We start from the raw sequence: 27322 nt of genomic DNA, 5'->3' as shown, positions 1-27322 counted from the left end.
GCGATGAGGAGAGTCCTGTTATTTCAATGGGAGCCTACCGAGAAGTTATATGCCAATTGACACTGGGACACACTCACAAAGGGTGGTCAGGCAAATGTGAGAAGACCAACCAATGCCAAGTCGGAGTGGGATCCTTCAAGGACGTTGAAGAAATTATTGTCTTTGGCCATGTGGTAATCACTTGAAAGGAATGATGTTTGCGACTACTTGTCTATAAATGTGGACCCAAACACCAAATAGAATGTTCACAATTCTACTAACACAATGCAACAGGGATAGAGCCCATCTGGCCTCCCCTCATCCTGGTTCCTGTTTTTCCATGGCAATATAGAAGGAAAAGGATGTTTGAGGGCAAGTAACTCTGAACTGGTGAGCATGGTCTGCTGATGCTTTCAAGCGAACAGTTATCCCGCTCTGTTATGAGTATTGAAGAATAGGAGGAAAGTGCATACTGCATCAGGAACCATTATATGAACACTGTTCAATGTGTGATATATGCATATAAATAAAAGAAATTGATAATTTGTTTGTTGTTTGTTTCTTTAGCCAGCTGTGTAAATGGGGATTTTCCAATATTTTGCCTCAGTTTGATAGCCACAGTTATCGTATAAAACCATGCATTGCTTGGACATCTTTGGAATAACACATTGATCTGCTATGTCAAAGGTCAATGTCACAGCCAGACAAAAAAATTGTTAATGGCCAAACTCTTCCTTAGGGCAGGGATAGAAGTTGGCAACAGGTCATACACTTACTTTTTATCCCCCGGCATATAATACGGGGGATATAGTGATCAGCCTGTCTGTCCGTCTGTCCGTCCGTAATCATTTCCTTTTCCGGGGCAGGATTCCCAAACCATTCAGTGTATTTGATCGAAACTTGGCAACTCTTATCAGGCACATACTGAAGTGGTGCCTTTTGATATTTTGGGATTTTTCTAATTTTTATTTTTTTAAATTTTTATGGAATGAAGTTGGACATAGACTCAATTGGGGATGGGGTTCGTTTCCGGGGCAGAATTCGAAAACCATTCAGTGTATTTGATCGAAACTTGGCAACTCTTATCAGGCACATACTGAAGTGGTGCCTTTTGATATTTTGGGATTTTTCTAATTTTTATTTTTTAAAATTTTTATGGAATGAAGTTGGACATAGACTCAATTGGGGATGGGGTTTGTTTCCGGGGCAGAATTCGAAAACCATTCAGTGTATTTGATCGAAACTTGGCAACTCTTATCAGGCACATACTGAAGTGGTGCCTTTTGATATTTTGGGATTTTTCTAATTTTTATTTTTTAAAATTTTTATGGAATGAAGTTGGACATAGACTCAATTGGGGATGGGGTTCGTTTCCGGGGCAGAATTCGAAAACCATTCAGTGTATTTGATCGAAACTTGGCAAAGCTATCATGCACATACTGAAGTGGTGCCTTTCAAATTTTTGGGATTTTTCTAATTTTTATTTTTTATTTTTTTTTAATGGAATCAAGTTGGACATAGACTCAATTGGGGATGAGGTTCATTTCTGGGGCAGAATTCGAAAAACATTCAATGTATTTGATCGAAACTTGGCATTCATATGGATGCGACCATGGTGGATCTTTTGTGGGTAAACAATGTATGCTTCTTAAAGAACATTCAACTGTTGACTCATTACATACAGAAATGGACTAGTGGTTACTTTACAGACAGCTGCCGGGGGGATATGTCATCTTTCTGATGACTCTTGTTCTCTAATGTGCCTTTTCCCGCAGAAGTCTAAATAACTCTTATACACATAGTTGTATATCATTGTCATATGTTTGTCAATATTACACTGAATGAAGCACTTTACAATTGTTTTTGAAATAGTCGCAACTGATATTGAAGGTCAAATTAGCTTTCAATGTCTTTCAGTAAAAATGTTCACAGTAACTGAGGAACAGCTCTCTGTAGTGTGATGAAATCTGGTACATGTCACCCTCAGAGTGAGGCATATTGTGTTTCAAACTTAAATGAAGCTGGTATGCTCATAACAAGTACTTGTACCTTTACAAATAATCATATTATCATCTCACTAGGACCAAAGGCCCAAGTGAGCACACAGTCGATGAGTTTATACTTTCACTCAGAATAATCTGGAAGTCTGAACATGAAATTTAAGGATATCATCATACATGTATTAGAACTGATGTTTGTTCATGAAACAGCTTAACATCTAAAAAGAATTATAGATGAAATTGAAAAAAATTGTCTTCTCCAAAAGTACATGCCCATAGATCTCAACTTTAAGGGGATATTTACAACTAAAATGACACAGAATATTACTACAGCTATCTGATATGCCCAGGCTAACATTATTTACCAGAAATAAGACATCTCGAAAAATTGCATCCGGATACCTGCCGGATACCTTCAGCAATGTTCAATTTTCATGGTTAGTTTCCAATATATATTTAGGTGTTTCACACTTAATTGAACAAAATGCACCCCCAAATTGTGACATGTTTTTGGAAACTCAGAATGAGGTATCCGGTGCCGGATTCTTGGTATCCGGTGCGGATCCTTGGACACCCAGATGGAGGTATCCGGTGAGGTATCCGGTGCCGGATACCCGGATTCCAGGTGGCATACTTTCAGGTGAGGTGTCCATGCCGGATACCACGGATCTGGTATCCGGCAAGGTATCTGCCACCGGATACCCGGACGCGTTTTGGGTAAGTGTCCGGTGGTATCCGGCAGGTATCCGGATACCGGAAACTGCATTTTTTTTGCTGTGTATATCGGCCAAATAGCAATGCTGTAGTACCGAGAAAAAAAGAATCAAAGAGCCAATAACGATTCTACAGGGATCAAATAGGGGAACGTTGTCTCAAACGATATATCGAGACAATGGATTCGAGTTAAGAGGTTTCGTCGTATTGTAAAAAAAGAGTTTGTCCAGTAGTGTGCACAGCGCCTCACGATGGCTGGTGAAGCAAGCAGAGACGAGGCAGGTGCACTCGTCATTGACGCATGATAGCTGGTAGTTGGTGTCGCACTTCTCTCGGGAGCAGGTGCTGGCGTCACTGCCGCTGCACCGTTCGCTGCTGACGACCCCTGGAAAATTAAGACAAAATATGTATTTATGAAAAGGGATCTCATTTATTAATTAGTGCGAGGTAAAATGAGGTTTAAGCGTCGCGTTCAAAATCATTTACATATATAGCGATGTGCATGTGTGTGAATGTGTGTGTGTGTGTGAGTGTGTGTGTGTGTGAGTGTGTGTGTGTGTGTGTGTGTGTGTGTGTGTGTGTGTGTGTGAGTGAGTGTGTGAGAGAGAGAGAGAGAGAGTGTGTGTGTGTGTGTGTGTGTGTGTGTGTGTGTGTGTGTGTGTGTGTGTTTTTGTACCTATCGAATTTGTTTAAATAACCAAAAATAAAAACCAAAAAACAAAATAGACTCAACTGTCGATCGATATGGTAAGGGAAATAAATATTTACTTTGAACGCTTCGTTTCTTAATTTTACCCTACTTCCTTACTGTCAAGAAATTTCTTTAAAAATAAAAAAAACTTATTTCTCAACTGCTTACAAATATTTTCGAAAAATAATGCGTTTGTTGAAACTTTCGTGGATGATATCCGTGTTTCACTTAAATATACAGACTTGACGCTTATTAAATTGCAAATTCAAATTCGTTCGTGAATATAACAGGTTCTTTAATAAAATACACGTTTATCAAAGGAAGGGTTACCTTCCTGTCTTGCAGTGTTTGTTATCTGTCGCAGGAAAAATTCCGATGTTCCAGTGCAATGATACGTATTTGACTTAAACCTTATAGAATATTAATCAGCAAATGGGATTTATTGAAACAAAGGACTCGTTTTCTGTGGAATTCCTGTTTGGTGAGGGAATGATTGAGTGAGTTAGTTCTTTTTTCAATTTTCCAGTAATGGAGACACCAGATAGCTTCACACTTTTTTTACCATACGGGGAATCGAACCTGAGCCTTTGGTGTGACGGGCGATCACAAGATTACGAAATTTATTGTTCATATTGTTTTACTTTTTGGGGTGTATGGTATACAATGTGGATGAATTGTACTTATTGATACTTCTAAAATCTTCATGGCTGTTGAGATTTAACTCCGCTATGTCAGCTGACGTCATACCCGGGCGTGTATACACTAACAGAAATAGACCAGTGACGATCCGGGGTAGAATCGGTCTTCAACCCATGCTTGCTGCAAAATGCGACTGTGCTTGTCGAAAGAGGCGACCAACGAGATTGGGTGGCCAGACTCGCTGACTTGGTTGATGCATGTCATCGATCTCAATTGCGTGGATCGATCCTCATGATGTCAATCACTAGATTGTCTGGTCCAGACTCGATTATTTACAGACCGCCGTCATATATCTGGAATATTGCTGAGTGCGGCGTTTAACAAAAAACAAACAAAATACAATACACATAAGTATTCTGAATGTATGTTACTTACTCTAAGACGGCCTCACATGGGCAACATTACTTCGCAAACATAAACTCCTTAATGTTTGCCAACTATTGTTTTCACACGATACATATCCAAGGTTGTCGTAAGAAGCGTCTAAACGCACCAGGTGGCCAGGCTGGTTGACTTCATGTCATCGTATCCCAATTGCGGGGATTGATGCTCATGATGTCAGTCACCGGATTGTCTAGACCAGACTCAATTATTTACAGAGCTATAGTCCATATAGTGCGGTATCAAACACACATGCAAACACTTCTCTCAAATGCCGACGCTATTTTGTAGCAGACCTCAATACAAATCGGTAAATGTAAGTCCCTTTACATAATTGTTTTAAAGAGACGGTAAGGCAGGACCGGGAGTAAATGAGACACAAGTGAGATATTAAACACAAGTGAGATAATAAACACAAATGAGGTGTTAAACACAAATGGGGGTTAAACACAAATGAGATATTAAACACAAATGGGATGTTAAACACAGAGAACATGTTCGACACAAATGAGATGTTAAACACAAATGAGATGTTAAACACAAATGAGATGTTAAACACAAATAAGATGTTAATCACAAATGAGATATTAAACACAAAAGAGATGTTAAACACAAAGACGATTTTAATCACTTTACCTGGATGGGTTCCACAGCTGGACACCAGGCACGTGCAGGTTCCCCTCACTCAAGTCAAGGTCGAGAGGGCGTCGCAGCTTTCATGCCTGCAGGTGCTGGTATCATGGCCTTGGCATCCCTCGGCATCAACCAGGGCTACAAAAAACATTTATCATACCTCCATGTCAGAATGATGAGATCTGATTGGTTCACGTGATAGTGATAAAATACTATGTATCCCACCTTGGAGGGAAACAATTTCTTTATCGGGGGAATAAATCCCTCATATCCCGCCACGAACAAGAGAAGACATTTGGATTTCTGAGAGGAGGAATAAATCCCGTATACCTAGCTATTTCCGAATATGACAGTGTATTTATTGTTTAACAATGATTGTAAATGTGTGACATTGTTTCTGTTGAGATTCCGTAGACGCTCATTGCATTGTGTTTAGACAGTGATCAGTCGTCAGGAAGTTAGATGCCTGTGTGGTGTGTAAACTGCCAGTCCGGTATACCCAGGACGGCGATAGTATGTTATGGAAAATACTTTTCATGCAATTTCATCATATCGGGACCAGCTTCCAAGTAAGGATCGCTCATCATCCTAACCCATAATGGAAGCTTGACCACTGTCACTGCTGGCTATATATATTATCACTGACTTGTGCTATCACTACTGTATTTGATACTGACCACTGCCATCATATTATATACTGTCATTGAGTATTGTACTACCGCCCTATTGTGTTCTGCCAATGTAATTGCTGTGCAGTAATTGTTTTGATTTGTAAACCTAGTTTATGTTATAGTACATTTGTTGATTGTATACCGCTTGTTGGTTGTTTGATCGTTTCACACTAAGTTCCTTTACGTACAGATTTCTAGGTTAAAATATTGTTTCAATTTGGGAATCTACAACAGAGTCAATGAAAGTCACCTGGCACAGCAATCGAACAGCTGTTTTCTATCAATTTTGTGTTTGGTTTCATTCTTTCACAATGTCCTATTAAAACAAGTCGATAAGGTAAATTCGTTGTAGCAGTATCACGAGGACGTATGTGGTTTTATGCGTCTCGTGTCAAGTTTTATACCACGAACATGGCTAACGCGGGACGCATAAAACCACTTATCATACCTCCATGTCAGAGTGATGAGGATGTGATTGGTCCACGTGATCTTGATAAAATACTGTGTAACCCACCTTGCGGGGTAATAACTTTCTAAGCGGGGAATAAATATCTTATACCCCACCAAGAGCAAAACAGGCTGCACGTGGATTTCTGAGAGGCAGAATAAATCCCTCGTGATCCTGCTACAACTTGCAATGTGACTTTATTGTATAGGCGGCTTCACGCGGACAACAGAAGAACACAGATTGCCAACTTGTATTTTCACATTACAAAGGCGTGTTCTTGTTACATTAGTCCCTCTTCATTCCTTTCAAAGGTTCACGCCATTTTGTAGCGTAAAATCCATATGAATACTACGCAGTATCTGATTGACTGAAAGCAACCAACATACGTTTGACAACCATTCACATGTCAAAATCGAGTTTGAAACACAACATTGTCGGCCGAAATATTGGTTGGATATTCATTGCCAACGGTTTATCGAATTCCCCATACTGTTTTCGCAAACTGAATGGTCCCTGGGTGGTACAAGACAGTATGCCGTTCCCCAACATCATGGTCAATAGGGGTGACTATACGGGCACTGTACTGATACAATAGTATTGCAATGGTTAAAACACTATTGAATATGATACTGTATAACTATACGTTTATAACGAACACGCCTATAACGAACTGACGGATACAACAAACTTATTTTTTGTCCAAACATTTGCTATATATATGCTGTATATATGATTATAACGAACTACGGTTATAACGAACTCAAGAGGACCACTAAGTTTAGTTCGTTATAACCGTAGTTTACTCTACTATTGTAATATTGGTTCAGACACATGCATGGCTTTACTGTTGTAGTGGTACAAACTTCATAATATTGAAACACGTGTACCTATTCCTTCTCATAATTAGTGGGTAACGCTGATTGTCTGACAATGTTCTCAATGGACCCTCACATGTCTATTTAAACAAGGCGCCATGTGGACACAAAATAACGACGAACAGTTATGTTTCATAATATTTGTATGGAATTTCGTTATCCATTATAACTATTTTAATTTCACTTCTAATCACTAACACTGGTACTTGCGAAAGTTAATGTTAAGTAAATATAAATAGCTACATAGATAGTCATATAGATAGCTTCAAGGAAATATTTAACTTTCACGGTTTTTCGGCTGTACTTTGGTAGATAGATAAAACACCAACAATAGAGAATATCCATTCCGAAACAGTTGCGATGGCAAGTACAAAGCAAAACATTGGTGACATTTTTTGAATGGATAATTGAACACGAAACGGCTGCACTATCATCACTCGTAAACACATGCTTATGATTTAGTTGGAAACTTTAAAAAGAGATTTCCATTGATTAAGGAATTGTCCTCTGTCGCTTTTATTTACAATATTTTCGAAACGCCAAGGTTTATCAAAACAACCTTTATTAGATTGAGTTCTACTGATAACAAGCCAGGCTCCGTCTCTATATACATCTGTTTTAGACTTTTCAATAAAAACTGTCATGTGAGATTCATAAAACATTATATCCGAACGAGAAATATTAATCAGTTCAGAAGATCTTAAGAATCCAGCATAAGCCAACAAGCACATGCTAATATTCTCAAATCAGACAAAGATCCATTTACAATTCTTGAATCGTACACACCTTTAACAACAGACTTAGCCAATTTACATTAAGCTGCTTCCAACACATTTTTCACAAGACTATTTTCAGTAGGACTCTCAAGCCCCTCACTACAATGTGCGTGACGTAAGCTATAGAAGGCTTTAATGACTGGTGACACTGTACCATTCTGTAGATAAAAGATTAAAAGCACAATGCAGGTGCGAAATAGGTTATACCTTCCTCATACTCATAATAGTCCTCTGTAAGATTTTTTAGAAAAATGCAAATCATCAACAACGCCATCATGACTGAAATACTCAACTGACAGGTCTTGATTCCATTGGGATGAGCTTCCGGCTGCAAAACTGGACATTCTCTGGGCTGACACGTTGTTTTGGGGACAGTCTCTTCTGAAGTGACTGAAATCACCGCACGTGAAGCATGCTCCTGTCTTCTGACCTTTTGCACGAAAAGGCTGGTTTGTGATTGGTTGAATATGTCGCACAGAGGAGGCAGGAACAAAGCACCTTGCACGGGCCGGGAAAAGGTTGCTGATGGCCCCGATGACCTACTTAGATACGGCGCTTGGCGTGAGCGTTTCTTACGAATATTCTTTTCCAGCTAGCAGTTTATTAATTCTTTAGCGATCTGACTGAATTCTCCCCTCAACGCTCCGCTGAGGTCATTAAGAGACAATTCAAACTGTGCTTTTTTATTATCGAATGGTTGAAGAATAGCATCAAGTTTAGCGTCGGTATTCATGACTAAAACAATCTGATGGCCGTGCTTGCACTTTGAGCGAGAATGAACAATTTAAATCTTGACACCCCTTAAGTACCCCAGTTTAACGCCACATAGCGGGGCGGATTACTCACTTACATCAACGCCACACGCCACTAGGAGAAAGTAATTTTCTTCTAATTCATCCCTCAAACGAAAGAAATAATATTTTTACTCCATACTGGTGTATAAATTCACGATGTATAATTGACGGTATTATTGTATAAAGGGGCATCCAGCAATATTCCAGTATTATATATCACGATCGGATGTAAATAATCGATTGTGGACCAGACAATGGTGAATCACAAGAATCGATCCACGGAATATTGGGAAACGATGACATGCAATCAGCCAAGTCACCGAGCCTCACCTCGCGATCCATTTAATCACCTCTTATGACACGCATATGTGCTTATCTGGAATCTCCATGCGTCAGATTGCCTCTATTAATAAAAAAGGGAAGGCAATGGTGCTAGCTGATCCTTGGTGCAATAGCTATTCTTTTCTACTGTGATCTATATTGATTTGAGTGTGATAAACTGCAACAATTCTGGACCAAATGATTCACAAATGTCAACAAATGACATAACATCCAAACAGGATTAATACGAAAAGATCACTTATAAAGATTATTATAAAATAATTAATTCATTAGATATTTTAAACATGATTTTAATATACGGGGGCTGGTCAAAAAGTTTGAAACGTGACAAACAAAACCAACAATTATGAAAGTGTTTTTTTATAACATACACTTTTCATATCAGGCAATTCATATGTCAGGAAGGAGTCTTTGATGTCACCCTAAAAAAAAACATTCACGGCAGGTCTTCGTTGTCGTCATAGCGCTTTCCACAAAGGTGTTGTTTCAGTTGAGGAAACATGTAGAAGTCACTTGGTGCCAGGTCTCGCGAGTATGGAGGGTGAGGAAGCTCTTCGAACCCGCATTGTCTCAATGTCGAGAGGTGTGAGAAGAGGCATTCTCATGAAGTAGTAGAACTCCAGCAGTCAGCATTTCTCGCCGCTTTTCTTTGATAGAATCCCTCAGGCAATGACGCATTTCAGCATAGTGGACACCGGTAATCTTCTTTTGACCTTTCTAGTAATCAAACGAGGATCACACCTTTTGCATCGCAGAATACAGTGGCCATAACTTTCTTAACTGATCTTGAAGACTTGAATTTCTTTGGTGCCGGAGAAGTGGAATAGTGCCATTCCATGGATTGACGTTTTGACTCGGGATCATAGTGGTAGACCATGTTTCATCACCCGTTACTTATATCTTTTAGAATTTGACGAATTCCTTTTCAATTAGCTCTAAATTTTTTCTGGCAATGTCAGTTTCTTTAGAATTTATAAACTTTGGCACCCAAAGAGCAGATATATTATTCATCTGTAAATGTTCATAAATAATAGGTCCAATGGATCCATGGCTTAGACCTGTGTCTTCCTAAAGTTCAGCAAAGGTAATACATCTATCTGACAGTATAAGTTTGTCTATCTCCTTGATTGAATCATCATTGATGGAAATTGAGGGACGTCCAGATCTAGGGTCATCATCAAGGCTTCTTCTCCCAGACTTAAACATAGCTGCCCAACGTTTAACAGTGTAATAGCGAGGGCACTTATCCCCATACGCTTGTTATGTGCTGTCATGAATATTTTGAAGAGTACTTTTATCTAAATCAAAACCTTGATGACTGCTGGTGCTCGTTCTTTTCCATTTCTGTGTCCATTTGGACCTATATCACGTTCAATTGGCTGTCACTTTTATACAAATGGCCTCAACAGACCATATCCACTTGCAATGAACAACTCAAACAATGTACTACATTGACTAGTTCACTTTCTTTAGGCCCACAGTTAAAACTTTGTCAGGTTTAGAACTTTTTGACCAGCCTTCGTATATGAAAATGATTTATAGCCACTTTGAAAGCTAACTCTATCAAGATGATCAGCATGTCTGATATTGCGTTTTCTAGAGACGTACACTTATTCCTAAGGTCAGTGAGAGGGGTTTTGATTGCTTTCATCTCGGTAAACAAAGACTGTCTTGTTCGAAAGTATGTTTCTACATGTTTTGTCATTCGAGTTTCCAAACGATTCTCAAAATGTGGGTTGGAATGCCATTCCTTTTTAAGTAATATTTTACAAACGAGAGCTCCAATGCAAATTATCAGGTAAACACACATCTCAAAAACTTCTTTAATATGTCTCTTTTAAAAATAAAGTTCACCGTGTCTTCAACTCACAAACCATTAACACACAATGGGCAGATCTGTGTGTATCTCTGCATACCTATTTGACCAGCTGTCCAGATAGCTGTCATTCCCATTTATATCACTGCCCCAGTTTCTCTGCCCTACCTTCACTTCCAGCACTTCACTTCTAGCTTGAAGCTGAAACCATGAGGTGTCTTATTATCGCAGCCCTTTGTCTGGTTACTTTAGGTAGGCCTTCATGTTTACTTTAAAATAACGATAAACTAACTGTATCTTAATTTTCAGTAAATGTTTACAAACATTTTTTTCTGGAAATTGTGCTTTGTAGAGCAGCACTAGCTTACCCTTTTTGCGAACACCCGGTATCATCACTGGTGTTCAATTATCCATTCATATAAATTTCAGTACTAATTTGCTTTGTACGTGCAATGGTATCTTTTTTGGAATAGATATTCTCTATTGTTGATGTTTTATCTATCTACCAAAGTACAGCCGAAAAATCGTGAAAGTTAAATATTTCCTTGTAGCTATCTATATGACTATCTATGTAGCTATTTATATTTACTTAACATAACTCAAGTACCAGTGTTAGTGATTAGAAGTGAAATTAATTAGTTATAAAGGATGACAAAATGCCATTGATAGTATCGATACAAATATTATGAAACATTACCATTCGTCATCATTTTGTGTCGACAATGCGCCTTGTTTGTATAGACATGTAAGGGTCCATTGAGAACATTGTCAGACAATCAGCGTTACCCCGCTTAATTATGGGAAGGAATATGTACACGCGTTACAGTATTATAAAGTTTGTACCACTACAACAGTAAAGCTATTTCTGAACCACTATTACAATAGTAGATTAAACTACGGTTATAACGAACTCAAAGGGACCACTAAGTTTATTCGTTATAACCGTAGTTCGTTATAATCATATACAGCATATATAGCAAATGTTTGGACAAAAAATAAGTTCGTTATATCCATCAGTTCGTTATAAGCGTGTTCGTTATAAACGTATATTTATACAGTATTATATTAATAGCAATAGTGTTTTAACCATTGCAATACTATTGTATCAGTACAGTGCCCATGTAGTCACCCTTATTGACCATGATGTTGGGGAACGGCGTACTGTCTTGTACCACACAGGGAACATTCAGTTTGCGAAAACAGTATGGGGAATTTGATAAACCGTTGGCAATGAATATCCAACCAATATTTCGACCAACAATGTTGTGTTTCAAACTCGATTTTGACGTGTGAATGGTTGTCAAACGTATGTTGGTTGCTTTCAGTCAATCAGATACTGCGTAATATGGCGTCAACCTTTGCAAAGGAGTGAAGAGGGGCTATGCAACAACAACACGCCTTTGTAGTGTGAAAATACAAGTTGGCAATCTGTGTTCTTCTGTTGTCCGCGTGAAGCCGCCTATACAATAAAGCCACATTGCAAGTTGTAGCAGGATCACGAGGGATTTATTCTGCCTCTCAGAAATCCACGTGCAGCCTATTTTGCTCTTGGCGGGGTATAAGATATTTATTCCCCGCTTAGAAAGTTATTGTTATTACCCTGCAAGGCGGGTTTCACAGTATTTTATCAAGATCACGTGGACCAATCACATCCTCATCACTCTGACATGGAGGTATGATAAGTGGTTTTATGCGTCCCGCGTTAGCCATGTTCGTGGTATAAAACTTGACACGAGACGCATAAAACCACATACGTCCTCGTGATACTGCTACAACGAATTTACCTTATCGACTTGTTTTAATAGGACATTGTGAAAGGATTAAACCAAACACAAAATTGATAGAAAACAGCTGTTCTATTGCTGTGCCAGGTGACTTTCATTGACTCTGTTACGTGTAGATTCCCAAATTGAAACAATATGTTAACCCAGAAATCTGTACGTAAAGGAACTGAGTGTGAAACGAACAAACAACCAACAAGCGGTATACAATCAACAAATGTATTATAACATAAACTAGGTTTACAAATCAAAACAATTACTGGAAGCAAAAACATTGGCAGAACACAATAGGGCGGTAGTACAATACTCACTGACAGTATATAATATGATGGCAGTGGTCAGTATCAAATACAGTAGTGATAGCACAAGTCAGTGATAATATATATAGCCAGCAGTGACAGTGGTCAAGCTTCCATTATGGGTTAGGATGATGAGCGATCCTCACTTGGAAGCTGGTCCCGATATGATGAAATTGCATGAAAAGTATTTTCCATAACATACTATCGCCGTCCTGGGTATACCGGATTGGCAGTTTACACACCACACAGGCATCTTACTTCCTGACGACTGATCACTGTCTAAACACAATGCAATGAGCGTCTACGGAATCTCAACAGAAACAATGTCACACATTTACAATCATTGTTAAACAATAAATACACTGTCATATTCGGAAATAGCGAGGTATACGGGATTTATTCCTCCTCTCAGAAATCCACATGCAGCCTGTCTTGTTCGTGGCGGGATATGAGGGATTTATTCCCCCGATAAAGAAATTGTTTCCCTCCAAGGTGGGATACATAGTATTTTATCAAGATCACGTGAACCAATCAGATCTCATCATTCTGACATGGAGGTATGATAAATGTTTTTGTAGCCCTGGTTGATGCCGAGGGATGCCAAGGCCATGATACCAGCACCTGCAGGCATGAAAGCTGCGACGCCCTCTCGACCTTGACTTGAGTGAGGGGAACCTGCACGTGCCTGGTGTCCAGCTGTGGAACCCATCCAGGTAAAGTGATTAAAATCGTCTTTGTGTTTAACATCTCTTTTGTGTTTAATATCTCATTTGTGATTAACATCTTATTTGTGTTTAACATCTCATTTGTGTTTAACATGTTCTTTGTGTTTAACATCCCATTTGTGTTTAACACCTCATTTGTGGTTAATATCTCACTTGTGTTTAATATATTTTTTGTGTTTAACATGCTCTTTGTGTTTAAGATCCCACTTGTGTTTAATATCTCATTTGCGTTTAACATCTCATTTGTATTTAACACCTCATTTGTGTTTAATATCTCACTTGTGTTTAATATACCATTTGTGTTTAACATGTTTTTTTGTGTTTAACAGCTCATTTGTGTTTAACAGCTCATTTGAGTTTAATATCCCACTTGTGTGTCTCACATGTGTCTAGTGATTAACACCTCATTTGTGTTTAATATCTCACTTGTGTTTAATATCTCATTTGTGTTTAACACCTCATTTGTGTTTAACATCTCATTTGTGTTTAACAGCTCATTTGTGTTTAATATCTCACTTGTGTCTCATTTACTCCCGGTCCTGCCTTACCGTCTCTTTAAAACAATTATGTAAAGAGACTTCACATTTTTTTTATTGAGGTCTGCTACAAAATGGCGTCTGCATTTGAGAGAAGTGTTTGCGTGTGTGTTTGTTTGATACCGCACTATATGGACTATGGCTCTGTAAATAATTAAGTCTGGTCTAGACAATCCGGTGACTGACATCATGAGCATCGATCCCCGCAATTGGGATACGATGACATGCAGTAAACCAAATCCTCGAGACTGACCACCTGGTGCGTTTAGTCGCTTCTTACGACAACCTAAGATTGCTGGGAACCTATATTCTTACCCGAATATTTATCGTGTGAAAACATTAGTTGGCAAACATTAAGGAGTTTATGTTTGCAAAGTAATGTTGCCCGTGTGAGGCCGCCTTAGAGTAAGTGAGGAACATGCATTCAGAATACTTATGGGTATTGGTTTTTTGTTTGTTTTTTGTTTAACGCCGCACTCAGCAATATTCCAGATATATGATGACGGTCTGTAAATAATCGAGTTTGGACCAGACAATCCAGTGATTGACATTATGGAGCATCGATCCACGCAATTGAGATCGATGACATGCATCAACCATGTAAGCGAGCCTGACCACCCGATCCGATTAGTCGCCTCTTACGACAAGCATAGTCGCATTTTGCGGCGAGCACGGGTTGCTGAAGACCTGTTCTACCCTGGATCTTCACGGGTCTATTTCTGTTAGCATATACACGCCCGCGTATACACGTAATTAAATGTCCCGATTGGTAATTGCTTTGAATATTACCTGCTTCAAAGTACTATCCACTTTTCGTTTGATAGAGGGATGCCATACCTCCGCCAATCACTGCAGACACTATGCTAACCAACATAACTGCCAATGTGACCACTCCTGGCACTGCATCAACAGCAGTTGCCAGTGCGGGTATCCCAAATAACGTTTCTGTCGACCTACCTATCCATCAATCATCCATTTATCCATCATCCATCCCCCACCAACCATACATCTGTCCATCCACCTTTCCATCGTCCATCCATCAAACCGATCACCAACTCCCTTGATCATCAATGATGTATCTGTCCATCCCTCACCCGTTCCCATATCCATCCATCCGTCCATCTACCCACCTACCCATCCATCTGTCCATCCATCACCCGTTCCAACATCCATCCATCCGTCCTTCTACCCACCTACCCATCCATCTGTCCATCCATAACCCGTTCCAACATCCATCCATCTGTCCTTCTACCCACCTACCCATCCATCTGTCCATCTATCACCCGTTCCAACATCCATCCATCCGTCCTTCTACCCACCTACCCATCCATCCATCACCCGTTCCAACATCCATCCATCCGTCCATCAACCCACCTACCCATCCATCTGTCCACCCATAACCCGTTCCAACATCCATCCATCCGTCCTTCTACCCACCTACCCATCCATATGTCCATCCATCACCCGTTCCAACATCCATCCATCCGTCCATCTACCCACCTACCCATCCATCTGTCCACCCATAACCCGTTCCAACATCCACCCATCCGTCCTTCTACCCACCTACCCATCCATCTGTCAATCCATCACCCGTTCCAACATCCATCCGTCCGTCAATCTACCCACCTACCCATCCATCTGTCCATCCATCACCCATTCCCACATCCTTTAACCGATCGATCCATCCACCATCCTCCCATCCATCCATCATCAACTATTCCCCACCATTCATCCGTCCATCTACCCACCCACTCATCTGTCCATCCTCCAATCCATGCATCATCATCATCATCATCATTCGAGGCGATCGGGAAGCCTAGTGGTTAAAGCGTTCACTCGTCATGCCGAAGACCCGGGTTCAATTCCCGACATGAGTACAATGTGTGAAGCCCATTTCTGGTGTCCCCTGCCATGATATTGCTGGAATATTGCTAAAAGCGGTGTAAAACCATACTCACTCACTCACGCATCATCATCATCCATCAGTCCGGCCACACCCTCCTTCGTCCACCTAATCATCTCCGCCATCTATAAATCATTAAAATATTTCTCTGTCTAAAAGGAACCAAACACACAAAAATGAAGCCACAAATCAGTGTGACGTTAATGACAATAGCTTAACTATAATGACAAATACATGTAATGCATAAACTTCCACCTCTGAAATACTTTACTATCCCCACATCTCCATGGTCAGAAAAAGATCATATATTTTATGTTATTCGTGATGAAATACTATATTTATCGGAAGATATGAAAACAATCTTAAAGGAGATTACAGTAAACTATAAATATGTGATAAAATCATTTATAAAGCATTTTTGACAAGTATCTGGAAGACCCTAATTCGAAAGGCAATATTAGCGACAAAAAGTTTATTTAACTACTTTAAATCTGCTTCAGTGGAATTGTGGTTTTAAGAATACGACCATGAAGATCAGAGGTAATTAATAAAACATGTGTCTTTTCATGTTGATACATAAGAATAATATTTGACAAGAAAAGTCAAATATTCTCTTTCATATGCATGATCCAACCATCTGACCCTTGTGTTTCAGCACCTAAAGGTAGACATCTGGATTCAGTACACGTGGTCCTCAGAGTGATGGCGATGTTTCACGTTCTTGGAGACATCATTCATAAACTCAGTTCTACTACCTCTTGTCCTTTTAATTCATTTAAGTAACAATGATTAAATTTTCGTTGTGTTCATCGAAATTCCTGCATTCTGATTGGCGGAATTGGTCACGTGTTTTTGCATTCATTTAATGATTCATACAGTTTCCAAATCGGTTTTTCGATTCATACTTAAAAAAAACGAACCAAATACACAGTCAGTCCTAAATACAACCCTGATGGATAAGATATAGCTCGTGACGGATGTTACCCGCCTTACTCGACCTCGTATTTCATTTGAAGGCCGCCGTGATATTGCTGGAATATTGCTAAAAGCGGCGTAAAACCAATCACTCACTCACTCATTTGAGGGATCGACCATTTAATTTTCATACGTTAAGGGTGGTGGGGAATTAAAGCCACTCGCACAATTAAAATTGATCACACACCAATCTAACTGCAGTTAAGAAGAGTTTCCACCCTTAGAATAATTCATTACCCACAATACTGGCTTACATAATAATAACAAAGGGCATCCTAGCAATAATGTGGGCAAAACAATATGGAATTATTAAAACACAAAGTCATAGTCACCAGGGGTATGATTCTTAAAAAAGAGCAGCATGATATATATGGTTACTACCGGGGCCATACAACTATATATCCTTCATATAGCATTATGACCCCGGTAGTGACCACATACATGTATATCTTGCTGCCCATTATAACGTTACAAGCCCGTCTGGTTTAACCTGCATTATAACCCTACGACAGGTTTATTCTCTTGTTGGTTGTCAAGTCTCTTCAAAACGTGTCAAACCCACTTTGTAGGTTTTCCCTCCTGAAGACCCTGGGACATGGGTTTGCCATTGATACTTTTGTGGTGTTTCTTCAGGATGTACCTCGTTGGAAATATACAATGTATTTAGGAGATAAATATTTCGTTTTGTAAGATTTGCGTGATGTTATGCTGAATGGATGTACGGAAATTTCATTTGAACAAGACGCCGTAATAGATGTACGGAAAGTTCATTTGAACACGACGCCGTAAGGCGGAATGTTCAAATGAAAAACTTCCGTACATCCATTCAGCATAACATCACGCAAATCTTACAAAACGAAATATTTATCGACATTGTAACATGAACGTTAATTAAATCGATATTTAGGAGGAACTAATTTACTGAGCGCATGACACAACAAAACTGTCGTTAGCAATACGTCTCCTCTTGCTCACCTTCGAAAGGATGCATGATATGGGGTGCCGCGAAACCGATGAATGGTTTCGAGGTACTCCAATAATGATGGTTCATTCATCAATGGAATACGACTTCAACGATTCATCGGTTTTGTGGCCGGTAATTTTACAAATCTCGCGATTTTCAATGCCTGCGTTTGACAGCAAAGTAACAGCAGTTGCCCGAAGACAATGGTTTGTATGTGCACTTTGAGACCAGCGTTGGTAGAATTTCTTTCATCATGTTGCCAATGACATTTACACCAACTGGCCTCGTGGTGTACCATTCGGTGTCGTCGACGTGGACTCGTCTCTTGGGAGCCTGGTAAAAAGCACCATTGTTGGGATTGAGGAGAGACATGTATTTTTTTAATGAAAGTACGGGACAGAATTGGTCCGATGTTGCATAAATGCGTTTGTTGGGCCCATTTGAGTCTTTGAGGTTCCCCCTGTGATTTTTAGTGACTTCGGAATGTGTCATTTCAATGAACTCAAACCCCTGTTCATCGGTGGATACACGAAAGGAAGATGCAGTTAATTCCCTTTGTTTTTCTTTACCACGACGAGCGAAACCGAGTGTAAGGTCGAACAACAGTTTACGAAGCAAGCCGGAAGGAGTTTCCGTATCCAAACTTTCACGGATTTTTAAAAAATCATTCTCGGGGATAGCAGCATGATGTGTTGTCTGGTCAAGGCCATCGCGCTTAAGTTTTTTTTATCATGAACAGAAAAACATTGTTTGCAGTGTGAAATTCCCGGTCTTGGATAATGTTTATGCTGCGGTCCCCTGATATGCCTGTGTATGGCAGCACGCAACCCAACAAAAACTCGATTTTGAGTAAAGATCTCCCTCAGCATTTCTGACTTCGGCATAAAAGAACCTCAGTCTCTCATTCAGTTGAGATGCAGGAAGCTCTTCGAACTTGGGTTCATGGCAATGGTGTAAGGGAGGTAACTCTCGTTGATCGAATCTGTGTAGGAATTTTAGGTATGTGTTTATGTATTCTTTTATGTTTCAATGGCTTACATCAAAATATTTTAACTCCCCAGGAGGTATTACGCCAAGTAGATTTGGAGAGGTTCCCATCCACGATGTCCTGTACTGCATTTGCATGAAGGGACGCGAAGCGTCACTGGACGCTTGAACTTTGGGCTCTAAGGAAACGCTGGCTGTATTTCCTAGTTCAGGGGCCATCTCAGAACGGTTTTCAGCTTCAACAGCTGTTGTGAGTAATAATAATAACAAAATTAGGTGGGTGTATGAAAGTCATAACTATTATAGAGCTGCAATTGATGTTTTTTACTCTGTTAAAAAATGATTTTCTTTTCTTTTCCCTTTGGCCAAGCCCAAGAAAATGACATCATTTATGATTATGATTGGGTAATTAATGAAAAAAGGTAAATTTCATTTACCTTCAAATTCTTATATTATCTCAGAAAATGTCTCGTCGTCCCAATCACTCAATATTTCATCGAAATCTCCGATGTGGAAGTCAGGGTAAATTTCCATCTGTTCCTCCATGTTGATGATTTCAAAAATAGTTCCATTAATTAATGTATACATACACGGTGATGAGGCCCAAAAATTTCAGTGATGTTATGCTCATTCGACAACACTCTTTAACCAATCAGATCAGAGTACATACCTACTTTTATGTTACAATTTGCATTTGAACACAATCTACATAACACACATTGCAGCGCTAACTTGAGGAAATGTGCGGAATGATTTTATTTCTATTTAAGTGGGATCTAACATGCAAACGTCGTACTTGTCGCCTATTGAGTGAACCATTAAGCTACAGAGAGGCTGATAAACCGCAATTCTTTTAAAGAACCTCTTTTCCAGGTTCATGTACGCCAGCAAGGGATATTTTACGTCCGTTTCCTATAATGGTTCATATATAGTGAAAACATAAAATTGATGACAAGTGTTGTTCAGATTTTTCTTTCGGATCATAAGTCAGATAATACATCCCCCTCTGGCTTTGTTGAGAAAGTAATCATGGGAAAGAAAACACGAATGCCGAAAGTTTTATAGAGGTTATCACGCGAGTGTGTTTGGGGATGGTAAATATCCTGCATTAGGAATAAACATTGTATTTAGCGAGCCTTGGCGAGATAAATACATAGTGTTTATTCCTAAAACAGGATATTTACCATCCCCAAACACACAAGCGTGATAACCTCTTGATCATATAATGTCATTCTTTAATTCTGTGCTTGAAAATCGCTTTTCCTCTCTCACAAACATTACCGGAACATTGTGAGTTTTCCTGGAATGCGCGCATTAATATTTATTACGTCTCAGGGTAAGTGATGTGTCAATCGGACAGTTACAGTAGCCAATATAGTTCCAACTGAAATCTCTTTCTTATACAGTGGCGAAGCAACATATACGCAAAACAACAATTGTTTTTAATTGCCTTTCGCGGCAATCCATCGGTCTGTCTGCTAGAGTAACTGCCCTTTGTCAAAGGGAAGCTACTCTAACCCTAGTCTATGAGACGTTACGGCCACGTTCAGACGTTGTTGACAGTCGGTCTGTCCTGTCATAACGTTAAGAAGTCTAGTCAGATGTACACACAGTGACAAAACGAAACAGGGTAACAATTCAAACATATTTCGGCCAAATCCAAGTATTTTAATTTGTTGAGAAAGGTCCAAGCCGCAGCGGTCTACAAAGATATGGCTACTGATTCCGCTTGGCTAGGCCTCGTGCCCTCGCAAAATTGTGTCGAAATTTATATCTCCAAAGTTGCCAAAACGTATAAAATGCCTTAGCTACGTCACAGTAAGACACTGATTTTTAGTATATAAGACTGTTCTTTTGATAATGAAAGCAATTATCTCTGTAGTTTATCCAGATTCCCGATGGTTAAATCTGACTCGATCGCCGAATGACGAGGGCGACGCCATGTTTGTTCATAAACAGTGAAAGTAGTCCCTACTTGACCTTTGATATTTGCATCTCTATTTCGCATATGAACCCAACGGAAATTATTTTAGGTGAGGTAAGGTGAAATGGGATTTAATAATGCCTTCAAGAGTTTCGCACTCACATAGTGATGTGCATGCACACAAGGCAGGGTAACAACAAGTACCATTTTTGTGGTTTGACAAAGTCGGGACCGATCCAGCAACTTTCCGTTCTCCAGGCACAAGCTCTATCTGCTAGGCGATGGAGGAGGTCACAGTGTTAATGGAAACCAGAGGCTGGATGTATGTTTATCATATGTTAATGATGGCTGATGATGTGAAATGACTTTGATGAATGTATTATCCTTGTTTATACAGATACGGACGGTGGCGAGCCCATGGTGTCGTATGCTGTGTCGTAAGCGGTGACTATGTGGATTGGGTGGTCACGATGCCACTGTATCCTGGCGGCTTGGGACGTTGTTCATAATATTAATCATTGGTTTTGTCCACCCATCTTTGGAATCGAAACGTGATTTTCCGTGTGCCGAGAGAACGCTAATACTTCTCTTAAAAAACCGTACACGGTGACCCAACGATGTGCGTCGGTGATACATTACAGTGTACATGTTATATGACCTCAAACATGAGGTCATAGCATAGTCCATCTGCTCAGGTGTCAACGACACAATCAAGGATTATTCACTAATGTGAATCACACACCACACACAACATACCCTTTACACGAGCAAACTTAAAATATTTTTTTATCTTTTTCTTTAAATACCACAATCTGATCTGGTATGATAAGACGTCAGAGGGTCGCCAGGGACATGCCACGGTGACGTCAGCTGACATTGCGGAGTTTGATCTCAACAGTGAGTGAGTGAGTGAGTTGGGTTTAACGCCGCTTTTAACAGTATTCCAGTTATATCGCGGTGTGTCAGCTTAATGTCGGAGGAAAGCCCGAAGTGATATGCAGGTCTCAGACGTTTACCACTTCGGTGAAACCCACGAGCATGGGTATGGTGCTGACAAACCTAGAAACATAATCGGGGCGAACCGAGATTCGAACCCACAACCATAGGTTTCTGGCGCGACCAAGGGACGCAACTCTGCACAGCGAATCGCTGCGCCTTAGACGACTGGGCCACCCGTGGCCCCTGATGTCAACAGCCATGTAGTTCCTTGTGCTCGGTTTGTCTGTTATCCTCGCTTTCGGTAAGTAACTTAAGATTTTAGAAGTATGACTAAGTACAATTCATCCACATTGTATACCTTACACCCCAAAAAGTAAAACAATATGAACAATAAATTTCGTAATCTTGTGATGGCTCGTCACACCAAAGGCTCAGGTTCGATTCCCCATATGGTAAAACAAGTGTGAAGCTATCTGGTGATTCCATCACAGGAACATTGAAAAAAAACAACTAACTCACTCAATTATTCCCTCACCAAACAGGAATTCCACAGGAAATGAGTCCTTTGTTTCAATAAATCCCATTTGCTGATTAATATTCTATAAGGTTTAAGTCAAATACGTATCATTGCACTGGAACATCGGGATTTTCCTGTTCGAAGCATATAATTGTCACAGTAAAGTGTTTCAATTACGTGTTATGCCTAAAGGGCGACGTGTGTGGTATACGAAAGGTTTTCTTTATAATCACGATACTTGACCTCAACGTGACCTCTGTGTGGAAGTTGATGACGTGTAGACTTTATCAAGGTCTTCATGCGACAGATAACAAACACTGCAAGACAGGAAAGTAACCTGTCCTTTGATAAACGTGTATTTTATTAAAGAACCTTAAATAAGCGTCAAGACATTATATTTAAGTGAAACCCGGATATCATCCACGAAAGTTTCAACAAACGCATTATTTTTCGAAAATCTTTGTAAGCAGTTGAGAAATAAGTTTTTTAAATTTTTTATAGACATTTCTCGACAGTAAGGTAGTAGGGTAAAATTAAGAAACAAAGCGTTCAAAGTAAATATTTATTTCCCTTACCATATCGATCGACAGTGGAGGTTTTTTCTGTTTTTTGTTTTGGTTATTTAAACAAATTCGATAGGTACAAACACACACTACACACACACACACACACACACACACACACACACACACACACACACACACACACACACACACACACTCACACACACACACATGCACATCGCTATATAAGTAAATGATTTTGAACGCGACGCTAAACCTTATTTCACCTCGCACTAATCAATAAATGAGATCCCTTTTCATAAATACATATTTTGTCTTAATTTCCCAGGGGTCGTCAGCAGCAAACGGTGCAGCGACAGTGACGCCAGCACCTGCTCCCGAGAGAAGTGCGACACCAAATACCAGCTATCATGCGTCAATGACGAGTGCACCCGCCTCGTCTCTGCTTGCTTCACCGGCCAACGTGAGGCGCTGTGCGCACTACTGGACAGATACTCTTTTTTTACAATACGACGAAACCTCTTAACTCGAATCCATTGTCTCGATATATCGTTTGAGACAACGTTCCCCTATTTGACCGCTGTAGAATCGTTATTGGCTCTTTGATTTTTTTTCTCGGTACTGCAGCATTGCTATTTGGCCCATATAATGCCGTTACAACGTTAAACTCACTCACTCACTCACCCTCGGTGCTACGCGTAACTCGATGTGTGTTCGACTTCGAGTTATTAAAGTCTCCCTGATTCACTGGGTTACTTCTACTATGCATATCCAGACGGAGTGGAAAATGTTGTTTGAAGCCAAAGTCCGTAAGCTATGTCACTGTGAGGGGGCATGGGTGGCACAGTCGTCTAAGGCGCTGCGATTCGCTGTGCAGAGTTGCGTTCCTTGGGCACGCGATAAACCTATGATTTTGGATTCGAATCCCGGTTCGCCCTGATTATATTTCTAGGTTTGTCAGCACCTTACCCTTGCTCGTGGGTTTCACAGAAGTGGTAAACGTTTTCTCCCACATTAAGCTGACACGCCGTGATATAACTGGAATACTGTTAAAAGCGGCGTTAAACCCAACTCACTCACTCACTCTAAGGCGGCCATGTTGGATTTTTTGGGTGGCCCCATATCTTTAACTATTTGGAATGTCATCACCTTCGACTGTACTAAGTTTCATGTTTTCTCCACAAAGTACACAATTTTTCACGAAACGGCTGCACTATCATCACCCGTAAACACAACCTTATGATTTAGTTGGAAACTTTAAATAGAGATTTCCATTGATTAAGGAATTGTCCTCTGTCGCTTTTATTTACAATATTTTCGAAACGCCAAGGTTTATGAAAACAATCTTTTGTATCCCTGCAATGTTGTCCCTAAGGTTTACAGTTCCCATGAAGATTCCTGTGTCTTCAGCAAACCATGCTTGCCGTAAAAAGGTGGCTATGCTTGTCGTAAAAGGCGACTAACGGGATCGGGTGGTCAGGCTAGCTGACTTGATGCAGGTCATCGATCCCAAATGCGTAGATGGATGCTCATGTTGTTAATCACTGGATCGTCTTGTCCAGACTCGATTTACAGACCGCCGTCATACAGCTGGAATAATGTTGAGTGCGGCGTTAAACAACAAACCAACCAACCAATCGAAGGTTTACACCATTGGGGCATGTGGCAGACAGATCATCGGTTGATCAATCAACTAAGCCACCGGGCCTGTCCCACCCAATTCATGTAGTCCCTTTGAGGGTCGCGACTGTCACTAGACTGTAGTGAAAAGCGACGACTAGCCAATCCAGGTCCAAACATTGTATCTTGATCTGACGAGGATAGGCTAGAAACACGGAATAACCACAGGATGTTCTCCATAGGTATAAGCAGGAAACGCATCAAAGAGTAAACATATACAGCATCAAAACAAACCAGTAAATGGTAGTAGTAGGTTTATTTCGCATGTGTACATGTATGTATCCAACAATGTAGGAATAATTTCCATGGGTTTTCCTCCTTTCAGGATTTATTTACCTCTGAAATTAAAAAGGTAGATGAAAAGTGGCATTTTCATACTTGAATATTTAGTAAGGAATTGAATATAGAGTAAGAACTATAATAGGGATGTGGATGGCGATCGCTTTGCAGAACGAACCCCTGGTGTCATCATTGATTTTCAGTGATCCATTCATATAATTTTCACTGCAATTTTGCCTTTTACGCCCAATAAAATCTGTTAAGGTAGATGATCGACACTGATTACTAAACGTCGACGTTTTACATTTACATTATTTACCATATATCCAAACACATAGCATAGGACTGCTATAAACCGCCGTCGTATAGCTGGACTATTGCTGAGTGCGGCGTTAAACAACGAACAAACAAACAAACAGGACTGATATAGTGTTACTATATGTCGAATGATTTAAGTATTACCACTGAAATGAGATGAGACAAATATGCATGCCATACAAAGACGACTGTGTATGTTTTACAAACAATTGCACGACTAAAATCATATTCCTAATATTGTGTTTCACCAACATTCTGAACCAACACCATCAAAGCGTTGACGTCCCAAATCACTTTCAGGCTAAATTTAGAGATTTGCCCCTGACATAAAACCAAACAAGCATAAAAAGCAAACAAATTCATCAACTTTCTTTCGACAGTAATTAAAAAGTCAATGAAACGTAAAACTGATTCAAGTGTAGCAACCAAAACTATACCCGAAAACTTCCAACTATAACTATGGTTACTTACACGCCAGGTCCACCAGGGCCGACAGGTGCACCACGTCCACATTGGCAGTGGTTGTCGAAGCAGTGGTGTTCGTCATGGGTGTCTCTACAGGTGCAGCTGTCGCAGTCAGCGCGGACAGTGCAGTTTGCTGAAATATAAACCTCCTTCTTAACAACAAAGGACAAAAACATTTGTCAGAGGTTTGAACTAGATTCCATCATTCATTTGATGCAGGCTTGTATTTAAAGGGCATGTCCTATTTGTAGTTTTGTGCCAGGGTTTTGCTGACGCTGTGTTAGTAGTGGGTTTGAATCACAGATTCGCTATGATTGGGTTTTTTGTATTGCCAATGGTTTCAACAAAATGGTAATCATCTTTGTTCTGTATCATATTTGTCGTTCCTTCTACATTTGTCTAAAAAATTATATCAGCGGCGTGAAACCCAATTCGTTTATTGACTTATAGTCACCACCTTTTCTTGTAGGAGAACCTTTTCAGATGCCTCAATAAAACGTTCACATATGAAATTTGCTGCCTGCAGTTATTATGGTCGCTATTTTGTAAACTGACTTACCTGTCATGCAGCCATTGCCTGCAACCAGACAGCTACATGCGCCATGAGAGCAGGCAAGCCTTCCGGTACTATCACATGTCGTGTGAATACAGTCGTTGTCATCCCTGCAGGGCTCACTGCCGATCACAGCTGAATGAAAGAAACAATATCTCATTAGAAGTTGGGGCACGTGATCCTGTTTGGAGGTCACAGGTCAAGGCTTTAAGCACCGTTTGTGGAAGAAAGCAATTGGATGGCTGAGCGAGTTTGGCAGCCTTGATTCCTAAGAGTTTCTTGGACCTGCCCAACACTGTAGCCCAAGTAGTACATGTGTTTTTTTCTAAAGGCAAGTGCCTTTGTTCGAAACATGCCTCTGTTCACTCAGCAGTGATTGGGTTCCCCTTTCGGTGAGGTGGTTATGAGACTATTAGTCTTCTAGTGCCTCATAGATTTATTTCCCGGAGTCATAATAGAACGCATTGATATCCAGCATGGAAAAAGGCGCAATGCAAATTAATAATATTATCTATGAATAATATGAACTATTATCATTATAAAAAATACATGTACATAACAAATCTCATCGGCTAACGTAGGCACTAACTAAACTATTAAAGCCGTTAGTATCTTCAACTCACCAATAATAGTGCTGACAATGACGAGAACCAGTGTTACTTTCATGTCTGGAGTTAAGCGAAAAACTTTCAAATTAAAGTCTTCATTTGGTTGATCCTCTTATATACTTTCTATTTCAAATGATACCGACACCAATCCTGTCAGACAGTCACGATGTTGTGATTCTGCACACAGCAGCTGCACGCAGGACGTATGTTCCCGTGCGCGGTTATGTCTTGAAATGCAGATAACACGTTCATTTGTGGGAATCTGATGACCCACGATTGCTATCTAGTCATGTTCATGATCCTACAAATATATAGAAAACATGATTATATATATAAGAAATATATATACAAAGAAAGTCACGCAATAATGACACGAATTGTTCTACATGTTTCAATTGTATCTTCAGGGAGAAGTGATTACAATTATAACACCTCGGCTTTACAATGACAGTGGTAACATTCACAATAAATACAAATATAGTTCATATACCATGCGCTACTTATTTAAAGATGGGCACAACCTTTT

At 39.9% G+C, this 27322-nt stretch overlaps 1 protein-coding gene and 1 long non-coding RNA gene across 4 annotated transcripts in view; one reads left to right on the top strand and one right to left on the bottom strand.

The window, feature by feature from the left end:
• Nucleotides 1-26968, bottom strand: part of LOC124141941 (serine protease inhibitor Cvsi-2-like) — a 140617-nt gene extending 113649 nt beyond the window's left edge. For 2 of the 3 annotated variants that reach the window (XM_048403067.1, XM_048403064.1), the window contains exon 1: nt 26812-26927. In XM_048403067.1, coding sequence (XP_048259024.1) covers nt 26812-26854 — 43 coding nt within the window. In that variant the 5' untranslated portion in view covers nt 26855-26927. Of the gene's footprint in view, nt 1-24814; nt 24912-25641; nt 25769-26194; nt 26324-26811 lie in introns of those variants that run through there. The other variant, XM_048403066.1, reaches the window with a different exon arrangement.
• LOC124141944 lies at nt 10989-16816 on the top strand. Its single transcript, XR_006862102.2, has 3 exons — nt 10989-11071; nt 13478-13612; nt 16719-16816. It is a non-coding gene; the product is annotated as an uncharacterized LOC124141944 (long non-coding RNA).
• Nucleotides 26969-27322: the final 354 nt, after the last annotated feature.

Source organism: Haliotis rufescens, unplaced genomic scaffold (assembly GCF_023055435.1).
Source record: "Haliotis rufescens isolate VD_foot unplaced genomic scaffold, xgHalRufe1.0.p SCAF_3, whole genome shotgun sequence".
NCBI lineage: Eukaryota > Metazoa > Mollusca > Gastropoda > Lepetellida > Haliotidae > Haliotis > Haliotis rufescens.
Note: the sequence above shows the minus strand (reverse complement) of the source record. Positions and strands in the feature narration are given on the sequence as shown.